The sequence below is a fragment of the Zeus faber genome (assembly GCF_960531495.2).
Source record: "Zeus faber genome assembly, chromosome: 15".
In the NCBI taxonomy this organism is placed as follows: Eukaryota; Metazoa; Chordata; class Actinopteri; order Zeiformes; family Zeidae; genus Zeus; species Zeus faber.
The window spans coordinates 21,668,315-21,690,445 of record NC_137194.1 but is presented as its reverse complement, the minus strand read 5'-3'; the positions used below and the strand labels follow the sequence as shown (position 1 = coordinate 21,690,445).

Below are 22,131 nucleotides of genomic sequence, written 5' to 3'. Positions count from 1 at the left end.
GAATCCCGCTCTCTGCATACATTTTATCTCTCGGTCTTAACTATAGTGGGAACTGCAACATCAGGATTTTTTATGGCCCCATCTGACCACCCCATTGAAAAAAAAAAAAAAAATCAATGGAGCATTAATTTGCTGCCACAGAAATGTGTTAAGGTGAGTTCCTCCTTATGACTGACAGCTCTGTTTTGCTCGCTTTTAAGGTTTTTTTTTTTTTAAATGGAGGTGATCTCCTCCCTATAGAAAAAGTAAGCAGAGGTTTCGTAACCTCAACCTCCACTCCAACACAGGCTGGAATGTTAGATGTCAGTCGCTGCAATTATGAGTCACTTTCCAAGTCCAAAGCCGTTCTCCCTATCTGGATGTGGATCCGTGCAGACTGCAGTTGTGTAATAGGGTACCAGGCTGTAGGGAGTCGTGCAGATCAGGAGTGGGGAGGGAGGGAGGGATAGAAAGTGAGATGGAGCAGCAGCGGGACACGCGTTGTGCCTCCTCTGACGTGCTCCTGGCGGCGGAGGGGGAGGACTGTTCCACGCACCGTGGACTGGGATCTGGCTATTGCGTCGGTCTGCAGCAGTTGTAACCCGCGGCGCCGGTATCTGGACGGACGGACGGACGCGTTCCCACCTCCACCGCGGACATGGTCGTGCCGTGACGCAGAGGAGGACGCCATCTGAGCCGAGATAACCGCAGGTAGGGCGAAAAGGAATGGATGGTAATAGCCACGGCACTACACCGCGGACAGCCGTAAGCACGTCTTAGGACAGACCCTTAAGCGTGACATATTATTAAAACACACTCGACATCAGCTACACTGTAAAGAACGCGATTCTACGCATTGGCGGCTTTTGGCTTTACACTGCGTGCGTTTTCACTGCGAGTGAGGCAATCAAGAGAGAAAACGCGCTTTTCGTCAATCGCGGCTACTGCGACGGTGGCACCGTCGCGCAGGCCACGGCTTCCCAAATGTTTTCGGTTATTTCGTCGGTCGTTGCGGTTCGTACCCGGTACCCAAATCCTTTCATCGCGAACCCGCGAGACCCGGCGGTGACGTCATTCTGGAAGGTCCGTGCGTCACGGTTCGGTAGAAGGCGCAACAGGTTCAAAGGCGTTTTTCGTGACGGACCCCAGTGTTACGCTTCTTTGGCGTGGTCCGTGTGTGTGTGTGTGTGTGTGTGTGTGTGTGTGTGTGTGTGTGTGTGTGTGTGCGCGCGCGCGTGTGCGTGCGCGTGTGAGCGCGCGTGCGCGTGTGCGTGCGTGCGTGTTTACAGAGTGTTTATTTACTATATGGTCTAACCTCGACACGCAGTCAACCAAGCAGGCGGATTCACCTGTTTCCCATCAGGGCTTTAACCACACAGCCTGTCTAGATTCCAGAGAAGGGAGGAAAAAAAAAAAGAAAATGAAAGAAAGAGGGATGCCAATCCACCCCTCTGCCCCGTTACCCCGGAGGGAAGACTGTGCTGCTGGACTTGGGCATAGCTGGGAGGGACATATTTGGGGAAATTTGTAAAACGAATCCTCTAATATAGAGATGTAATGCCTGGAGGTCTGAGGGGTCCGGTAGGGTAGACTTTATTTCACCCGATCGCATGGTTTACCATGGTAGCAATCTTCTCGCCAGATCACCCCCTCGAAGCCCCAAAATATGGAAAATAACTGGCCGTTATTCCATCCACAAGAAGGCCGTGGACATAAAGCTAGAGTTCTAAAGAACGGAAACTGCTTTATTATAAAGAGCCACCTATCAATACATAATAGATACATGTATGGAAACACTATATCATGTATCCATTTACCATAGAAAAAAACAATAAAACATTTTCTGTTTAATTACCGATCGATGTAACACTGCATTGTCATTTGTAGGAGAACTAAGGTGCCTGAGTGCTAAACACCTTTTTTGGAATTTCAGAACAGCCTACGCGAGTGCGACATGAATACGTAGGTGATGTCTGTACTTCCTTCACAGTGGTGAGGCATGGAATAGATAAGGGTTGGTAGGAAGGTTGAAACATGTCTGAATATTTGTGTACGTGGTCGAAGCGACACTCTGCGTATCACCCAAACGTTTCCTCCACTATCTCGATATGTGTTGCGTGGGCAACCTGTGCTTCACCTTTCGTGAGCACGGGGCTGCACGCGTGTATTTGTCTTTATATGGTGGAGCCCAGATGCCTCACTCTCTCAGGGCGACCCTTGGCTTTTGATCTATGACCTGTTCCGAGGAGTATTGGAGGAAGGTGTCGGACTCAGCACTTCTAAGTTGGACATCTACCTCTGTTGGAGGGATGCCCATGATTGGCTTGATGTGAGGGGTCCTTCTTGTGTGGTCGTCCATTGCACTGCTCTCTCTGGTTTACGACCCCCTGGGTGGCAGGCGTCCCTTGGAAAGGGATCTATGACAGGTTCTGAAATGACTTAACTTTCTGTCGTGTGCGTGCTATAGGTGGTCCCAAATTTAGAAATTGTCTGATTTTGTCAAGGGAAGCAAATTGCTCCTTTAACTCAGTTGTTTCAATGCAGTGCACATCACCAGAAATGAGCCAATGAACATTATTGGACTCGTTTTTTTTAAAAGGTGTGGAATGTTCAACGGTTAAAACGGACTACCCCCTTCCCCGGTCTGCACACATACCAACCAAACCACACACATGCACACAGTCCCCCCTCCCTTTTCCTCTGTCTTTCTCCCCCCTCTCCGTCACACACACACACACACACACACACACACACACACACACACACACACACACACACACACACACACACACACACACACACACACACACACACACTCAGGTACTGGACACACACTACCTCAGTGTCAACCCTCCTCTAAGTGGTCAAGTACAAACAACCTATACATCTGTGCGCTGTGCTGAAGGGAATGCAGTAATGCCCAACGGCCTTGATGGACCGTGGACCTGTGCGGTGCAGTGCTGCATCATGACACACAGTTCTGTTCTGGTCTATTTCAATCCCCCCCCCCCCCCTGTTCTCTCTCTCTCTCTCTCTCTCTCTCTCTCTCTCTCTCTCTGCGTCTTCTCTCTCTCTCTTCACCATAGTTTCTGAAACGGTTGTCGCTGAAGAAGGAGCTCACAGATCCCTCTGTCCTCGAACAGGCTTGTGTCTGTCCCTGGAAAAGTTTTCTCAAATGAACGGAAACTTCAGAGCGCCAAACTCTCCTGAATCTGACAGAGAGGGAGCGTGTTTTTAATGGGAGACTCCCCCCCCCCCCCCCCCCCCCCTTTACCTCGCTCCGTGCATGGGAATGTGATTAAGCTGGTCATATTATTACACTGGCAAAGACATGACATCACCACGGTTTAGCAGCCGCCATTGTAATAATGAGTCATGTGATTGTATAACAAGTCTATACAGAAGGCGATGAGTTTATAGTAATCTTCAGAGTGTTGCCCGCTGCACTATTGGATGTGTTCCTCAAGCATTTCCTGCTGTGGAGAAAAGACTTATTGTGAGTGTGAGAGTGACGACATGTGCCCAGCGAGCAGACACACGCAGGCAGGCACGCACACACGCACGTGCATGCACGCACCTACACACACACACACACACACACACACACACACACACACACACACACACACACACACGCACACGCACAGAGCAAGACAAGTGAATCACACAGAATGATGTGTCCCTCTGCCCCTCGGGACAGAACACGATAAAAATATTCGGCGCGTACCCATCTGCTCTTTCCCCCTGCCCCAGAGAATCACAACGGACGCAGCGGCAAAGGAAAAGATGGCGCTGAACCATTCTTGCTTTCATTTTCATCATAGGTGCAAGGCTGATGTGGCGACTGCCTCCTGACCCCCGATCATTTGACTTATATGGCTTACGCTTGACTTGCTGCTGAATTGAGATGTGGTAAAGGGACATTTCTATTAATGATCAATGAAATGCAATGCAGTTATTTTGTTGAGAGATGAAGCGGAGGTTCCGTGTCTGCCTTGGGTGACAATAATTTACAATATTATACAATAATAATGAACTAAATGTTTCAGACGGTTTACAACTGATAGTTTGCTCCTTCCTTTTTCGAGAACTCTCATTTGTCGCTGCGTCATCAAGCTCATCAAGCTCTTCACCATCCCACTTCTAGCCCATTTTATCCCTCGTGTTTAGTTCTCTGCCCTTCCCAACTGTGCCTTTCACTGTCAGCTTCATTATCACACCCTCCCTCACCTTCTCCTTCTTTCCGTCCATATTTCTCTGATACGCTCCTCCTCAAAAATTGCCAGGAGCTTTTCATCACTGTTATCTACTTGTTCTGACATCCCCCTCCTCCTTGGCTTCAGCTATCTCTCTCGCACCTCAGTCGACCACACCTTTGTGTGTCATACATAGCGGTGTTGAAGCAGCTGTGTAAAGGAGTATGGCGTCACAACATTTGGAAAACTCAGATTTTCCAAGGTGGATTAGCTAAATCGAAAAGATGGTAAAGAACAGGAGGAAAATCCAACGTTGAATCTACGATTAGTTTGAGTTTGGAATATGGTATTCTTACTTATGATATCTTACTTATAGAACCTTTTAAGCTGTTATTGTAAAGAAAAGGGAATCAAATGAAACTAAATGATTATGATGAAATGCAAGACAAAACCATTTGAAAAACCTTTAATGCCACTGTATTCATACACTACTCACAAAAAGTAAGGGATATTTGGCTTTCGGGTGAAATTTATGGAAAATGTAAAAAGTTCACGCTACAGTGATATATCATGAAAGTAGGGCATTTAAGTAGAAGCATGCAATGGTGATTTCCTCATCTCAAACAATTTATTGAAACAAAAGCCAACAACAAAAAATGTCAATGTCTCAATAACTTGTCATGTGCCCTTGAGCATCAATTACAGCTTGACAACGACGTCTCATGCTGTTCACAAGTCGACTTATTGTCTGCTGAGGCGTGGCCCCCCACTCTTCTTGAAGGGCGGCCCTCAGGTCATTGAGGTTCTGGGGCACAGAGTTACGAGCCTCTACACGGCGACTCAGCTGATCCCATAGGTTTTCTATGGGATTCAGGTCTGGAGAAAGTGCAGGCCACTCCAATGGAGGTACCTCAGTCTCCAGCAGCCGTTCCCTAATGATGCGACCTCGATGAGCTGGAGCATTGTTGTCCATGAAGATGAAATTAGGCCTGTGTTGTTCATGCAGGGGCACAATGACTGGATTAATGATGTTATTCAGGTAGTATGGGCTTGTCACTGTACCATTCACAAAGTGTAGGGCAGTTCTGTATTGACTAGACACACCTGCCCTGTTGTGAATTTTGCTGTTCAGCTCCTTGTTAGAGAACAGCAAGTTGTGCAAAAAATAACTGAAACACTGAACAGTTGGACATGTGCATTCAAAAGTTTAGAAAAGGTCAAATTAAGTTCACCTGTAAAGGTTATAGTGCTTTTTAGTTTCATCCTGAAATTTCACCCGAAAGCCGGATATCCCTAACTTTTAGTGAGTAGTGTATTGTGGGATCACACCTGTTCTCCCCCACTACAAACATACAAACATACAAACATACATATACCCACACACACGCACGCACGCACGCACACACACACACACACAGACATACATTCTTTCCATATGCAAACTCACACAAGGCACCCATAAAACCAAATCACTCATGTTCACGAGTGCGAAACACGCATTTATGGTCAGACACAGATCACAGATGTTTGTGGCAATAGGCTGCATGATTCTCAGCATAGGCCTCATATGAGGAAGAGAAGGCATTACGTCTTTGGGTGGAGTCCAGGTGAGTCAGAAGCAAATGAATTCTGAATGAATGAGTGAATTCTCCCATAGGCAGCGATTTAAAGTTTTGTTCCTGGCTCCCTGCCCTCATGTTTCAAGCTGTGGTTTCACTGTGCGGGGGGAGCTTGAACCTTCTGCTCAGGGGCTTCTTTCACCTTTTGTGAGTCACAGGCAGAACCTTTTGTGGTCGGGAGAATGTTGCCATAGTCTGACGATGAGGTAGTTAAAGCAGGGGGGGTCTTTTTTTAATAGGAAATACATGCACGGTGAATGTGTATTAGTGACAGCTGTTTTGCTCGCTGACTTATGGGGTTGTGCAATTCCTAAGGGACCGTGGGTTGCTCTGTGTCACTGGGCTTCCCGGTTTCAGCCTCACTTACTGTTACATCTGTCAGACTCGTGTGGCTCAGTGGAAAGATAACAAAAATATTTAAATCCTACCTCTCGGAAGAAAGTGGTTAAAGATATAGAAGGAACGAAAGGCTGATATTCATCGAAAGAGCATTTTATTACAGCGGCGGTAAAGGACGACGTGTGCACAACCATCTGCCGTTGCAGATTGAAACCATCTGTGAGTCCTTTTGCTTTTTGCCATGGTCAGTTTAGGAGCCCTGTGTTATTCAACTTAGATGAAAGTCAGGCCAGTGTGTGTGTGTGTGTGAGAGAGAGAGAGAGTGTCTGTGAATGTGTGTGTGTGTGTGAGAGAGAGAGAGAGAGAGTGTGTGTGTGTGTGTGTGTGTGTGTGTGTGTGTGTGTGTGTGTGTGTGTGTGTGTGTGTGTGTGTGTGTGTGTGTGTGTGTGTGTGTGTGTGTGTGTGTGTGTGTGAGAGAGAGAGAGAGAGAGAGTGTCTGTGAATGTGTGTGCGTGTGTATGTGTCTGTGTGCGTATGTGTGCACAATGCACGTGCACGCCCGCATGTGTATGTGTGCCATACTCTGTAACCATACACCCCACCACACCCTGTGTGTCTGCCGGAACAGTGCTGCTAAGACCTCTGGGAGTTTCAGTGACCTGCCCTCTGAGTCAGCATTGCAGGTCTGCAATAAACACTCCCCAATATAAGCACCATCACCATTTCTTACTGCTCACTATGCCCTAAATTGTCTTAAATATCATTTATCCAACATATGGAGATTGGGAATGGAGAGTAATTTTGACTTCTAAACAATGCATAAGCAGTGTCCTTTGGCTCAACTGAATTATTCACAATGCTGCTTTTGATTGTTCTTGTCATTTTTCTTTCTGTAAAAATCTTTTTCAATGAACTTACACGTTGCATGTGTTGTGTTTTCTTATCAACAGGAGGCAAGGGTGAAAATGGTGTGACAGAGAGACAGCCTCAGGGACCGTTGACAGGATCACCCCGCAGAGGCAGACCATGGCTTCTGTTACCTTCTCCTGTTTCAGCCTCCTCTTCTTTGTAAATCCTTTACTCGCCCAAGTTATCATCCGGTCCTCCTCTTCCTCCACCCGTCGTCTAGACCTGCCTTTCCACCCTTCACCTCAGCCAACCAATCAGACTGTTTGGACCTCTCATCCTCCCAGGGGACGCACTGATGTGCCCATCAAAGTTATATTCCGGGACAGGCCCACGACCATCAAAAGACCCCCCACAGTGGTGATAGAGGACGGCTCCAATAAGGTGCAACAGGGACAAAGACGCGCCCCTCCTACGCCGCAGTCTGATGCGTCCTTCATATCTGTGCTCTCTACTCGGAACCTCAGCAGTGGACTGGTCCTCACTCACCCCACTGCCTCCAGGCCGAGGACCGACACCGCTAGCCTCGCCTCGATGAGCGCTTCTGCGAGAGGTGAAGCTCCTACGAAAGGGCTGAACCCTCGTCCAAACGCCACACCCTCCACTGACGTCATTGACTCTGCAGGGTTTGAGCTAGTCCAGGAAAGAAGCGATGAGAAGGCACCGAGGGCACAGGAAGAGGATGGTGATCAGCAGGAGGTGGGTTCGGGTAGCTTTCCGACAGAGATGTATATGAGGGGGGAGTCACCCGACTCTTTGGCCACTGTTGGCAATGAAATGGCCCAGTTTAGGCAACAGGCAGCGATGATGGTTTCTGAAGGTCCGTCGTCTAAAAGTACTGTTGTCGAGGCGTTGCAGGCAGCCAACCAGACCGAGAAACCCCTGCTCTCTGCCCTGACGACAGTGAAGAGAACATCCACCACTGCTTCGCCTGCGACAAGAGTCACTCTCTCGCCCGCAATGCAGGACGACGCCACAGTATTAACGGGTGAAAAGATATTCATGTATTTCATGTAGAAGACTTTGAAATAACTGTCATAATAATGTGGTTTTGGTGTTGTTGCTTATGTACAGTGCCTTAACCCTGTCACTTTCATCTCTTTTCCGTGTGATCCGACAGCGAACACCCATGGCACCGACAGAACTACACCAAGACAAGTTCCAAGCACTATTGCATCCCTGCCAGCAGCAACCACCACTCTAGGCACAACCGTTAAACAGCTACTGATAGCAGGACAGCTCGGTACCACCAACAGCCCGACCAATGCACAGCCAAAAATTTTCACTCAGGAAGGGAAGACAAGAATTACAACAAATACTATCACTACTGTTCAGGAAGGTGCGAGGCCATCCTCCCAAACAACCAATCCACCTACAAAAGCTACAGACACAGGAGTAACTGCAACAACTACAACCATTCTGGCAACAGTCAAGACAGGTAAGAGCCTTGGGGTGTTTTAGTAGTTGCGAACTGGTTGGAGAATTTCCTTCTCCTTTGATAATTTAGAATGGAATTATTTGCGCAGCTGCAATTTTTTATTTTATTTTTTAGGTTTTTTTGGAGAAGAACCAGGTAAATCTCAAAGCTGAGGAAAGGCAGACTGAGTGGGTGAAAGTGAGGTGGAATGTGTAGACAGGGGTAAAAATATTTATATTAAATAAATAAATATTTCCAGAGATGAGAGGAAAGGTTGGGAAGTGAAAAAATTCAATCTCATCCGAGCAAAGAGCTGGACTACAATAAAAAGAACCAATCCAAAAAGAGACGGGAGAGAGGTGAGGAGCGGGAGAAGGAGAGTGTGGTAAAACAGAGGTTGGAGCAGAGAAAGTGTGGACAATGGAGAGGATAATGAAAAGCAGCTGGATTTCGAAAAAAAAAAAAAAAAAAAAAAAGACGGTAGGAGCAAGCTGAGGAAAAGTTGACACACAGTCAGACGAGCCTGTCAGGACATCTTAATGGCTTTAACCGCCTGTCTGATAGATTCTCTTGTCCCATGAGCGCAGTAATGTTCTACAAGCAGACTCCACTGAAGGTTGGGAAGTTTTTCCTGTTTATAGCCCGTATTAATTACATATGGTTTCTGCATTTATCCCATTATGTGTGTACGTGTGTTTGGTCTCAATATGAACATATTAGGGTGGGTGCACCCACACAGGCATAATATGCATCTGAGTTGAGTAAAAGCTCAAGGGTAGAGGTAGGTTTGAGTGTGTCCAGCTGTGAAATGTGATCAGCATCTGGACTATTTCTGTGTTTGTCGTTACTCTGCAAGGTTAGAGAGTGTGTGGGTGTGTGTCCTGTGTGTACTCTGCGGGCCTATGCCGGCGTTGAGAGTTATTGCAGGAAAACACATGCGATAAGGTGTTGGGAGAGACAGGGGGAAAACATTTTTGGAAATGGACATATACGTATACATGAAAGGACCAGCTCAGATGGATATTTATTTGCAGTGAGGGATGTAGCCAGGAAGTGTCCCCCGTGTTGGAATGAACCATCAGTCAATGTGTCAGCCTTATGGGCCTTTCTTCACACTAATGCCTCAAAGGGCCTCAAAGGGCTCCAAGACGTTGACAGCGCCAGTGATCTCTGTCAAATGGTTTACCAGTCGCTGATAATATTTTTCCACTACCTCTCCTTTTTGACCACCTGTGTATGCGTGAGCTTGCACAAGTCCATTTGTCCTCGTGTCATGGTGGTAGTTTTCAGTGTGTTTACAGTTCTCCGCCCTCTATGTCATATTAGTATTGGACTGGCTTGAAGGGCACTTGGTGATGAATGTTCTTGTGATTATAACCCGTCGAGTGTTTCCTGAGCTTTGTTTGAGCAGGTGGAATGTTCCGGACATTTACTCATTTACAGCAGAGGAGTGAGAGGGAAAGAGAAATGGGAGAAAGAGGAGTGAAAAAGAGCGAGATTGTCAACACTGTGAACCCATGTTCAATTTAAATGACTCATCCTTTTCTAAGTGGCTGACTTCCAGCGGCGGCACCGTGCGTTGTCAAGCGCTATGTCACGTGTTTATAGCATCTTCATATACTTATGACACGCATGGGATTATATATAATACAGTTGACCTCATAAATTACGTAATACGAGCCAATTATACCACACAATTATTATTAGGAGGTTATCCTTATGGGTCTTGTGCATTTGACATACACGAGACACAGAAGTGAACCTAATCACAGACATTATGTCATTATGAATTGGACGGTAAATTCTACCATGTCTACAATATCAAGTAAATGATACGGATTCTTTATTATTGTTAGAGCCAAATATTATTTTAAATGATACAGGGAGAGATTTTCCCCAATTATCTTCGATTTTATTTTTGTACTTGAACACTTGGCGTGACTGGAAGCACAGTCTATTAATGTGGAACATTGCGTGTGGTTAAGTGTCCAGACACATAAAACAGGAATTATCAATTATGAATATGCTGAATGTGATGAAAGATTTCTGCAGCTAGCAACTTTATAACGTTTTTTTTTCCTTACCTGACAACATCTTATAGGGATGTTTATAACGCAGTTGAACGATGAAAACAGAGCAGCATGTAGTACCACCAGTATAGTGTGTGTATCTGTTTTGTCGGTCGCTCACATGCTGGGTATTGCTTTGGTAGTTTTCTTACAAGCTAAATGTTAATGAATACCAAATTGTCTAATTATCTAGTATCTTACCTGTTAGGGTGAGTACAGGGGATACAGACACAGGATTAATAGGGGGAATTCAAATGGACATGATTTAAAAATGTTACGGGTACACCTTAAATGCTGGTTTATTTGTTTTGACCCTTGCTTTGAAGAGTTGACAGAAACTGACATTACTGTGTAGTGAAATACTTCCCTCTAGTGGCTACAAATAACACCCGCATTTGGATCTTGCTGCTTCTTTTGAAAAAATAAAAAAATAAAAAAATAAAAGCACTGTAGAAAATGTCAGCTTTGAAATAAAGTTCTTTCATTATACTGTAAACTTTATACTTAAAAATTAAATACAGTTTTTTTTCTCTTCTAGGCAGAAGTCCCATCTTGACCACTGCTGTTTTGCCTGGTGGCCAAAGACGGTTAGGCTCCACCCACCAGTCTATTATTGGTCAGAAAAACCTCTCTGTTCTACTGGGGCACCCGCACATAGCTCCCACCTTTCCGCCCTCTAACCCGACGCCCTCCCCAAGCCTAATTTCCTCCACTAATGGGACACTGCTCCACTGGGACGATCTGAGTCGCACATTGGCTTTTGCCTGGGAGCTCCACGTCTACGGCTCAGCCAGCCTCTTCATCCTGCTTTTTGCCGGAGCTGCACTGGGTCTCACCCTCTCCCCTGGCACAAACTGTCCTCACCGTGGTGCACTTGCCCTCGCCAATGCCCTCCTGTTTCTGGCAGGAGGTATCCGGTCAGCACTATTTGTCATCGATCCCTATGGTACACGCCTCTTCCTCCCCCGCCCAGCGGTGATCGCCTTGTACAACCTCCCTCTGCACATGTTACTGTGGTCACAAGCTGCCCTGACACTGCTGTCCTTGAGAGTGGCAGGAGTGAGTGTGTTACCTACAACCCTGGAGCGCCCTCCTCTTGTAGCTGTCCTGGCAGTTCTGCAGTGCACCCTGTTGCTGGCTGCTGATCTGCTCTCACCAGCCCTGTCCCCTGCCGTCCCTGTGACCCTGCAGGTTCTGTCCATTTGCTGGGGCCTAACTCTATGTCTAGGCTTCCTCTGCTATGTCTTCCCACGGATCCGCTGTCCAAGTATCCCCCATCCTGGTGTTCCAGAGGAAGCGAGACGGAAACCCTGGACTGGGAGCAGGAGGACAGGGGTTATCCTGGGGAGAGTGCTCGCTGTATGTGGCCTACTGGGGACACTGTGTTGTGGTCTCCACATCCATGCCACCCTGTGGCTCTATGGGCTCCTTGGGAACTGGAAGCACTTCAGCTGGAGTTGGTGGCTGGTGCACTTCTGGGCTCGCCTGTTGGAGCTGGCCTGGGGTTTCTTCCTCTTGCTGCTGGGTTCCTGGGTGTTCTGGAGGCCTCAGAATAGTCGGGGAAGGGATGAAGGGGCAGCTGGAGATGGCAGAGCAGGAGGAGACCCGCCGTCTCCCTGTCAATCTTCTGTTTCCACACATAGACATACCTGCTGGTCCAAGATTGTCCAGAGCCTGAAGGGGAAGCCCTATAGGAAATCTGAGAGTAATGGGGTTGGGGGAGGAGGATGTGGCGGTGGAGGAGGAGGCAGCAGAGGTGGAGGGGGAGGGGGCGCCCAAGGGGAATTTCCGAACAACTGGCCCGGGCAGGAGCGTCCTGGAGCCGACATAAGCAAGAGTCTGATCAGGAACCAGAACCACGAGCAAGCCAGTGACCAGCAACGCTGCGTGAAAGACAGTAACCGGGGACGCAACCAGAGGGGTCGTTCAGCGGAGCGAGGCGTTTCTGATGGCTCCACAGGCTCTCTCCTGAGGTTGCAGGCATTGGGCCGGCCCCCCCAACGCTCGCTAAGTGGCACTCTAGAACCAGATAGGGACACGGGGCTGTCGCTGTATGAGTTTGATCTGCGCCCTCCTTCTCCCATTGATTTGAGCCGCAGCATTGATAACGCCCTGCACAGGGAACATCTGCTGGTAGGAGGCAGCCTTTTCCAGCACTTGTCTCCGCAATCTCCATCACCCTCCCAGGGTTCGGGGGTAAGCCCTGGCCCCTGGCTCCGCAGGAACAGTGATCCCCAGCTGTTGTCAGAGAGCAGCGACGCCCAGACAGAGTCTTCCATGCCACTTGAGGGCAGTGTTATCAGCAGTGTCCCAAGCAGGCAGGTGACTGCCCCGCCCACGCCGTCCCACCAGGGTCATAGATGGGATGGGGATCGGGTTGGGAGTGTCCCTTCCTCTGTGTCTTGCCCTGTGTCACTTCGTCCTGCCAGAACGTCCACGGGGCACCTGGCGGAAGAAGCTGGAGATGACACCCGGCCATTTATTACGCCAGACTCTGAGAGGGTGCGCGGGAGACCGGGAAAGAAGGGGGGGTCACGGAGTTACTTGGAAGTTAGCCGCCAGGATGACTCAGTCAGCGTCAGCAGCGAAATTATTGACCTCTAAACTTCATCCTACAGCCTAGGACATAAACAGCAGCCGCCACACATTAGTGGGTGTCCATCCAACTCCACTGTTTTGAACGTAGACCAGAGCCAGCGTACCCTAGAGCCAGTCGGACATATACAATTCAACTCACACTGCAAAGGATTTTTATCAGTGGAGCCTTTTGGAAAGCCGAGGAAAAACACAAAAGGTCCCTGGGTGATAAAGTTACAGAACATATTTTTTTGAAATGCAAACAGACATGGCTTTCATTTATTTTCCATGCATATTTTGTTTGCCGATGACAGCCATTTGTTTGATCAAATGATGTCATTCCAGTGTCACTGCAGCCAGATATACTGTACATTTCCTGGTATAAGAATGGCTCTCCAGTTGGTCCTCCTTATAATTGGTTTAACGTTTGTGCAAAAATGTTGCAAAATGTATCTGGATATGATCAAACATAAATAATGTAAATATATGATATCAATAAAAAAAATGACAAGATACTCAAAAGTATTTCAAATAAATATTTAAAACACAGTTAATATAAATACTCCCCATCTCTTTATTATACTGGAGGCCTTAGCTGAGCCGAGCTTTAAAGCAGGAAACGATTAAGTGAATTTTTCTTGATGATTCCTGAGAATAACAGCATATAGTGTGACACAGTAAAGTCACAGTAGTGGTCTTCATTGGCTGTTGTCATTGTAATTCTCCATGCATATGTTTGTGATATACAGTATATATACATACAGTGTGTGTATATATATATGTATATATATATATATATATATATATATATATATATATATATATACACAAAGTATATATACACATAGATATACTGTATATACACAGTATACATATATGTGTGTGTGTGTGTGTATATACAGTATATACAGTATATACACATACATAACAGCTAAAGGTCTTGTTCAATGTTCATAGATCTACAAAGCCATTACCTGGTCATAAAAATCCTGATCACCTAGTGACTCATTCTGTTGGGAATTGCTTATTCCAATCCACACACTGAGGGCGGTGGTCTAGTCTGCCTCATATTAATATCAAGCTGAATACACGAGGATGCAGAGAAAGCATCAGCCGGAGACACTGACTACACACGGGAAGCATGTGGACGCCTGGAACTGCTGCTGCAGCCTTTACCTGTAGCTCAAAGCAAATTCTAAAACAGTGAAGATTGGGAGTAATACATATTTGACTTTCCTATAGGAGAATGCTTGTGTGTACAACTGAAGCCTACGACTGCATTTCTACAACCGTATACAATATGACTTGGGTCACTACATGTGCTTCCTCTGGCTTTCATTAAATCAATACAAGCAGTCCACCTTATCTCTTACAGTACGTGCTGTAAGAAAAGGTTGCTGTGCTGCACTGCACGTGACTGGCTTGGCATGAACTTAGACATCCTATAATAGACATTACGCTATAACAGAGCACTCTAAGATTGAGCACTAAAGTATTTTACTACTTAAGAAGGAACTATCTTTTAAATATACAATGTATATGAAACAAGCTAAAGACATTATTTTTGATGTTCATTGATAAACGTGTATATGAGAGGTAAGGGTATATACAGTGAAAGACAATCGAGTAGTGCAGACAACATTCCTGATGAGTACTATGAAGAATTTATATCCATCTAGAAAATGGCATCAGAGCTCGGCCTATTTTGTTTATTTGGGATCAACGGACCGTGGATCCTCGACCCCATGGACTATCGTGGCACCGCGTGGGATTTTAACACGGAAGGGGGCGTGGTACACTCCACCAGTTTTTTACCAATGGTGGCTAAGGTCTGCAAGGTTTCATTTCATTGTATTTTTCTTTTTTTTTCGGAGGCACTGTTTATTGGAGGGCTCAAGAAAAGACAATTGCCCACAAGCATAATTATTTTATTTTTTTCTGTAGCTTTGGAATTTCGACAGCTTTTCGGTTTGCTTTTAAAAGGTCATGAGCATTATAGTGCGACTTATCGGCGTATCCTCGTGCTCCCGATCCGTGCAAATTCGTGTATCGGAGACTAAGTTGTTCCCTGTTTTCCTCAGCGTGATTTTGAGCCCTTCCTAGTGATGTAAGATTGTTCAAATTTGTTCAGTAAATTACAGTACAATGGCCTTGTATTGCCGTCTGCATTCCAGTGACCCAATCCATTTTTATTATATCAGTACTTGCTGTTGATCATTGTACTTTATGACCAGGGTTGTACCTCCAGTAGTTTCATTAAGTCGGTATGTGCCATAGTTAATACTGTCATCCTTTTCCCGTACAGAGGTACGGTTTTAATCCTGTTTTGATCTACGCATTGAACCTTTTTTGTTCTTGTATATTTTGTGCTGCAACTTCACATCTGGTTTTAAATAAACGCGGGAGACCAACATTCCTTCATCACGGCGTCCTGTTAAAAGATTCTGTGTTCATTCAAGCGGCGGCCGCAGCAGACTCGCGTGAAATGTGTTTCGTCGTCGCCATGAGACCGAGCCACAGGAAAATGACCGCTGTAATCGCTGAACGTTCCCAAAGGGAAATAAAATAAGGATCTCATCTTTTTCATCTTTTTTTTTTTTTTTTTTCATACCTTTCACTGTCTCTCACGCATCGGCACCCAGCGTTGTATACACTGAACGACCTGCACACGTCATTTCACCTCATGTGGAGCCATGTGAGGATCGGCCGAGTCGGCGGTCGCCAATCACCCATGGGGACGCGAGGCCAAGAATGGGAAATAAAAAATGAAAGAAAATAAAATGATTGAAGAAGTTTTTAATATATTTTTAGAATACAGATTATAAAGATGTTGGGCGCCCCTGGATGTTATTTTTTTATGTTTTAAGAAAAAATTATGTTTTTGGCTGACCCCCAATTCCCATCCAAATCATCCCTCTTTTCTGGACGCCTCGCCCCAATAAGATGAACTGAGGCAAATAACGCCACACAGCCCCCTCCCACACACACACACACACACACACACACAGCGTTACAATACTCAAATACAGACAAAAAAAAAACTAAACTGGAAAACTGATTGGTATGTTTCGTTCACATTAAAAATGGATAACAAACAAGGTAAAATGAAAAGATTAAAAAGATGTAAAGTTGTTGCTGTTGTTGCTTTACTTAAGGATTCGTTTTCTAAATGTATTTTATTGGCTCGTTATTTTGTGATTTACTTGCATAAAAACTGACCACAACGCAGGAATAAAGGTCCCTGAAACGAAATGTCTTCCTGAGGGAGATCCCCCTCGTATTTACTTCATTTATTCTGGAGCCTTGGTGTTAGTTTTATTTTTTGTTTAGCATGAAGTGTTCTTTGCCCTGAATACATTTGTAAATAATTGTTATTTACACAAAGATTGTTTATGTTTTAATCCCTTTTTCACCGAAAGGATGCAGAGAGAACCCAATTAGAATGTGTAAAAAGAATGGAGTATGGAGATATGTCAAACATATACACAGTTTTAGACTTGTGAGGTTATTAAACAGGTATTAAAGCTCGATGATCACAAATCACATTTTGTCATGGTTAGGAGATCATGTTTATTTTTGTAAATGATTGTGTAAATAAATTATTTTGAGGGATTTGATTCAACGTACACAACAATCAGTCGATCAACACTACGGCCACGAGGAATATCCCACACCTAAAGGCATTTTGTTTTCCACTAACACAGCGTAGCACATCACTGAAACTAGATCAGATAGACTGTTGACAGACCCGCTTTACAGAATGTTGCAAAGAGGTGATAAAGTTTCCAACTTTCACCCGGTTCTCTGCACGACGGCGGATCACACAGGCTGCATTAAAATCAAACAATTAAGTGTGTTATATAGTACATTTACTTACTTTCTGGAAATAATAATGAGATTTAAAAAAATAAAATAAAAAGTATTGATAGCGCCGTGTTGGTGTACATTAATAAATATGGAAACATAAAGAAATCGAACAAAAGATGGCCCATTTGGGAAAACAGAAACATTTCTGTGACAGCTTTGTAAAAAGTTGCACATTATACACGAAACGGCAGCAGTGAGCACGAATGACCTTTTGTGGGATAAGAGATGGCGGTAGATCTAAAATGTTTTTTGCGGATGCTCTTTTCCTTACAGTCTAATTATTTTCCTCCTTTCATTTGAGGTGTCTTGGAATATGTGGCGTCCCAAGACAATACCCATCGTATATGATAATTATTAACAGACGGTGCCAGGGGTCTCAAGAGAGAGAGACAGAGCCCATTGTCAGGGGTCCCGGTGATAAGGGAGGTGAAAATGTGAATGGTGACCTATGTAGGGGAATCAGATGGTCAACGTTGTCTCTGGTTAAGCATATAAGCACCTGAGTTTCATTCGACAGAGAATCCATCCGGCTCGGTTCTCTCCCGGACGTCCATGGCAAGTCTGGTCTGATGCTGTTCTTTTGTAATAAATCTATTATTTTACTCAAGTCAGCGTCAGTGGTCACTCCTTCTTTATCAACACATCAAATTCATCAAGAAACTACACGTTCTAGTTACATAAGCACCAAGTGACCAAAATATGCGCACCGTGAGTTCATAGAACTCCCAATTGTTTCATGGAAGCATGTCCATATATTATTTATATTATTACTTCCTTAAATAAGGGATTTTAACTGCCACAAGTTCAATGTTTATGTGCAACAAGTGCTCTTTAATCGTGACATCTTTCATCCGCAAGGTGTCTACCATGGAGACAATCGGTTTGAACTGGTGACACCAGAAAAACAACTTCATTTTCCCTTAAGCGCTGTATAATAAGTGGTTTCATGTCAACATTCTCCAGGCAGGTTCACAATATCCAAAAACCTCTTCTTCAAATATGCTTCTCTACTTTGCAGTGCTGGAATCAGATTTGTCTGTAAACAACCCATTCTTCATACTCAGAATATAACATTTACAACTAAGAACTTAAATAGTTGCATGGAAGTTAAAATAAATTAAACATAATAATATGACAAATAATAAAATAAAAATTAGGCCCCTTTTGCCCATCTGAGTCATACTGTCACTAAATAAAACCCGGGTCAACCCGCTCATTTGAGTGGTGTTGTCCCCGCCACTCACCCCCCACCCACCCACAGAGCACCGCGTGGTGGACGGCGCTTCACTTCCGACCAATCAGGAACACCCTTAACATGCGACTGAAATTCTTTGCGCATTCATTTTATATTCTTTTTATTTTTCATTTTACACTCGTGTGTTGGTCAAACAAAGTTTAGCTTGACAGTGTGATCCCCATCACTCACTGCACTGCACCCCTGATTTGTTCCTTCTTCTCTGCTCTCAGGGTCACACCCAGAAAGGAGCACAGTCTGTCCACCTCCCGCCCTGTATTCTAGGAACACAAAAGAACCACAGCTCATTACTGAGTGACTGAGTCACCGAAATTGTTGCATTTCTTGCATCTCTCCTGCTCCAGGGTGTTAGCGGGTGTCATGAGCACCTTGTCATGGCGGCCACATGTACCTTCCTTGGGTGAGTGCCAATTTACACCCCGACAGGATGTGTGCCATGGTGCCCCTCCTGCCGCAAAGCTTGCATAATGGGTCCTATTGTGGTACCTATTGTGTTCAGTCGAGAACATATTGTGCGTAAACAGCGGGTGTGTTGCATTGACATTTCACTGCATATATGTATGAAAGTATGTATATGTATGTGACGAATAAACCTCTTGAATCTTGAACCACAGCTCATAATATAATATATACTTTAGTGATAGGACTAAAATAATCAACAACAAATACAAAACCTTCTCACCTCAACCAAATCTTCAAAGAACATGTAGTGGAGTTTGGAAACACTCTGTTTCTTCTCCCACCAGCCACTCACATGATCGTACCAGGATCCAAACACGGCTAAAAGCAGAGAACAGGGCATGGGAGTTAAACATTTGCCCCGTTGGACTTCATTTAAACTGTTATAATTAGTCAAATGATGGGAACCAACATTTGAAAAGGGTTGAAAAATAGTTAACGGTCAAAGTGGAAATATGATACAGCGTTGTCCTTTGCATTACAAGCCACATACACTATCTACGTGAAGGGGGAATAAAAGACATTGATATGTTACTGTTTTACTCTATGTGAACATGTGCATTTCCTTCACACTTCATGGACGATTTGTAAACCATTGAGTTGAGGGCTGTGCAGGTGGCAGAGCTGCAAGACTCTCACTTCAATCTGGTGTTGATTTGTCCTTTTAGGCAAAACATCATAGCTTTGAAAACAAAATAATTAACAACCTTTAAATCATTTCTAATTCCGCAGTATATTTTTTTTTGCTGATTTTGAGCAATTGCTTAGTCTCTAGTTTATATGTGTTCCAACAATTAACTTAAGCATACTGTACCCTGCAGTTCTGTTCCCAAAAAGACTTGGGCACAAACTGGACTGGAAGATGAGTTTTGATTAGGCTTGGGGGGGTAGGTAGATAATCAGCCTTGACGGTTCCTACATGGAAATAAGACTTAATATGAACTGCTTTTGTAGATATTTGATAGGTTTTAATTTTCACTATGAATATATGAAAAATCTGGCGAAAACAAACCCCCACGGCATTTCTGTCAAAATCATTTCTGATCATGATCAAACTCTCTAACCAGCATTGAATGGAGGGCAGATGATCTTGAGGAAAGGAACTCTCTCAAACATCAGGAGCAATTTCTGACATTCAGGTCTCTCCAAAATACAGATGATCAAGGATATAAGAGACCCATGTGGTTCCTGAGAGAGAGAGAGAGAGAGACATGGCATGAGGAAAAGACCATGAAAACAAATATAAATACTGGGAGATTGGGGAGGATTCATGACAGAAACAGCATAACCACAAACCCTTAACCTTTTCTCCACAAAGAGAAAAAATGCAAGATCTTTGACAGAACTGCTTTAGGGTACGTTGCAATGAGGATATCTGGTTTGGCCTGGAAGTTTTGAACTTTCACCAGTTGTCTTTAAAAAGGTGGCTCATACATACTCCATGGAAATCAAACAACTCCGGCCGAAGTGATGCGTCCATCTAATGATAAACAAAAAACATATGTTCAGTACATACTATATAGCTGCATGAGGATATCAGTGGGATGAAGCATTATAGATGGAGCTAAGATAGGTCCTTGCATAACTTTGTATAAACTGCTTCTAAGATTAATGTTTCTAGGAGTAAAGTGTATCTAATGTTAGGAAACATATAGACAGAAACATCTCTGCAACACTTTTGTATATACAATAGTTGTACAAAATATGTAAAAAAAAAAAATCCACGAGTAAGCACAAATTACCTTGTTTTTTTGAGGGGAATAGATCCACAATATGTCTTCTGTCAAAGTTTCTTTAGAGTGTTTTAAACCTGTCCTCCCCCCGCTCTGGTCTCTAACTGTGTGTGTGTGTGTGTGTGTGTGTGTGTGTATGTGTGTGTGTGTGTGTGTGTGTGTGTGTGTGTGTGTGTGTGTGTGGAATGGGTTTCCCCTCCCATATTCAGATATTCTTTCCTGTCAGGGTTCGCCCGGGTCCTACCAGCATCAGCCACTAGATGCCGCCAGTACTGCCTTTTCAAGGTTGCTCTGCTTCACCTATTTCTGTTCCTGATTACCCTGCCTCATTAGATGATATGTTTGACCTGTGTCTCGTTTGGTCGTCCCTATTTAGACCCTGTCGTTTGTGTCCTCGGGCGCTCAGTCTTGAGTTTGTCTAACCTCATGACAACGCTCTTGTTCCAAGCTCCCGAGACGTCTTATTTGTTTTTGCCCAGTTTTTGTACTTGTTTTGAGTAAACCTCTATTTTTGCCACCTCGCCTCTGCCTTGTTCTCTGCACCTGGGTTCACTCAGCACACCTCCTAACACTTTCCTGTTACATAATCACTGAATGACCCAAGTTCCCCCTTGGTGTGTGGGTGTGTGTGTGATGGGTTTCCCCTCCCATATTCCCTCTTTTCCTGTTACATAATCACTTAATGACCCAAGTTCCTCCTTGCTACAGCTGTTTGTCAAATTGGGTAGGTGGATAACAGCCATCATATTTTTCTTATAGTAGTATGACTGCAATATGCTGATTCACACTTGCCCTTCAAACTAATACATTCTAATAATCTTTATATAATAATAATAGTAATAACAACAATAATCTTTATTTATATAGCACCTTTCATAAAAAAATATGAAGCTCAAAGTGCTTTACAGGCATTTAGGAATTTATGGTGATGATAATTTATTGTTTAAAATGAATGAACATTTGAGGAAAAAAACAAACAGACAAAAATAAATGAAATACAGAAATTAAACAAGAACTACAGGGTTTCAGCCCTAAATGCTTGAATCCCGAATAAAATAAACAACGGTAAGAAAATCATACTAGTTAAAGCAGCACTATATAACTTTTGGTATTTGGTGACAGTTTGAGTGCAATTGCACTTTTACACCACTGTCATAAAACTCTGTCCGGTGTCCGAAATGTTCAGCTAGGTTACAGCGGCCCTTGCATGAACCTCACAGCTTCAGCGATCACCCAGTCCATGGCTCCCCTGGAGCCGTGGGGAGAGAGGGCGCTGGAATCGACCCCTGCTGACGATGTAGGTACTAGATGTGCTCGGCCCGGCGGATCGCCTTGCATGCTCAGAGGGTGAAATAATCCCCGTGGCGCAACGAAAGTCTGCGCGTCAGCTGAGGTGAGGTGGGATCCCGGCCCTGCGGGTGCCGGGCACGCCACCGGCCTGTCCTGTCCGCGCCGTTGGAGAGAAGGAGCGGCTACGTTTTGTGTGAGCATTATTACTGGAAATTTGGACCGGCAAGTTAAAATGTATCCTTTTTTTTTTTATATCAATTTTACCAGGCAAAAAAAAAGAATTACCAGAGGCAAACATCAGGGAAGTGAGAGTGCCGTGAAGCGCAACACACATTTCCTGTGGTTTTGATTTTGAAGCTGTTATTTTTAGGTAAAAAAAAGTCACATAGTGTTGCTTTAAATGCCAAAGTTAATGTTTTCAGTTG

At 44.6% G+C, this 22,131-nt stretch overlaps 1 protein-coding gene and 1 long non-coding RNA gene across 2 annotated transcripts; one reads left to right on the top strand and one right to left on the bottom strand.

Annotated features, from left to right (window-relative positions):
- The first annotated feature begins 610 nt into the window (after positions 1-610).
- On the top strand, positions 611-16,963 carry LOC307241090 (uncharacterized protein). Its single transcript, XM_080015091.1, has 5 exons — positions 611-690; positions 7,084-7,738; positions 7,898-8,027; positions 8,160-8,477; positions 11,064-16,963. Exons 2-5 carry the CDS (start codon positions 7,160-7,162, stop codon positions 13,127-13,129), a joined length of 3,093 nt encoding a protein of 1,030 aa, XP_079871217.1. The 5' UTR covers positions 611-690; positions 7,084-7,159; the 3' UTR covers positions 13,130-16,963.
- Positions 16,964-19,795: 2,832 nt separating this feature from the next.
- LOC307241106 lies at positions 19,796-20,498 on the bottom strand. The gene is made up of 3 exons (XR_013844545.1): positions 20,426-20,498; positions 19,987-20,163; positions 19,796-19,871 (listed from the first exon to the last, which is right to left on the bottom strand). It is a non-coding gene; the product is annotated as an uncharacterized lncRNA (long non-coding RNA).
- Between the last annotated feature and the right edge of the window lie 1,633 nt (positions 20,499-22,131).

Coding starts and splice junctions, on each gene's coding strand:
- LOC307241090 (XM_080015091.1), top strand. CDS start 7,160: ATGGCTTCTGTTACCTTCTCCTGTTTCAGCCTCCTCTTCTTTGTAAAT. Junction 7,739..7,897: donor AGGATGGTGATCAGCAGGAG/GTGGGTTCGGGT, acceptor GAGGCGTTGCAG/GCAGCCAACCAGACCGAGAA. Junction 8,028..8,159: donor CGACGCCACAGTATTAACGG/GTGAAAAGATAT, acceptor GTGATCCGACAG/CGAACACCCATGGCACCGAC.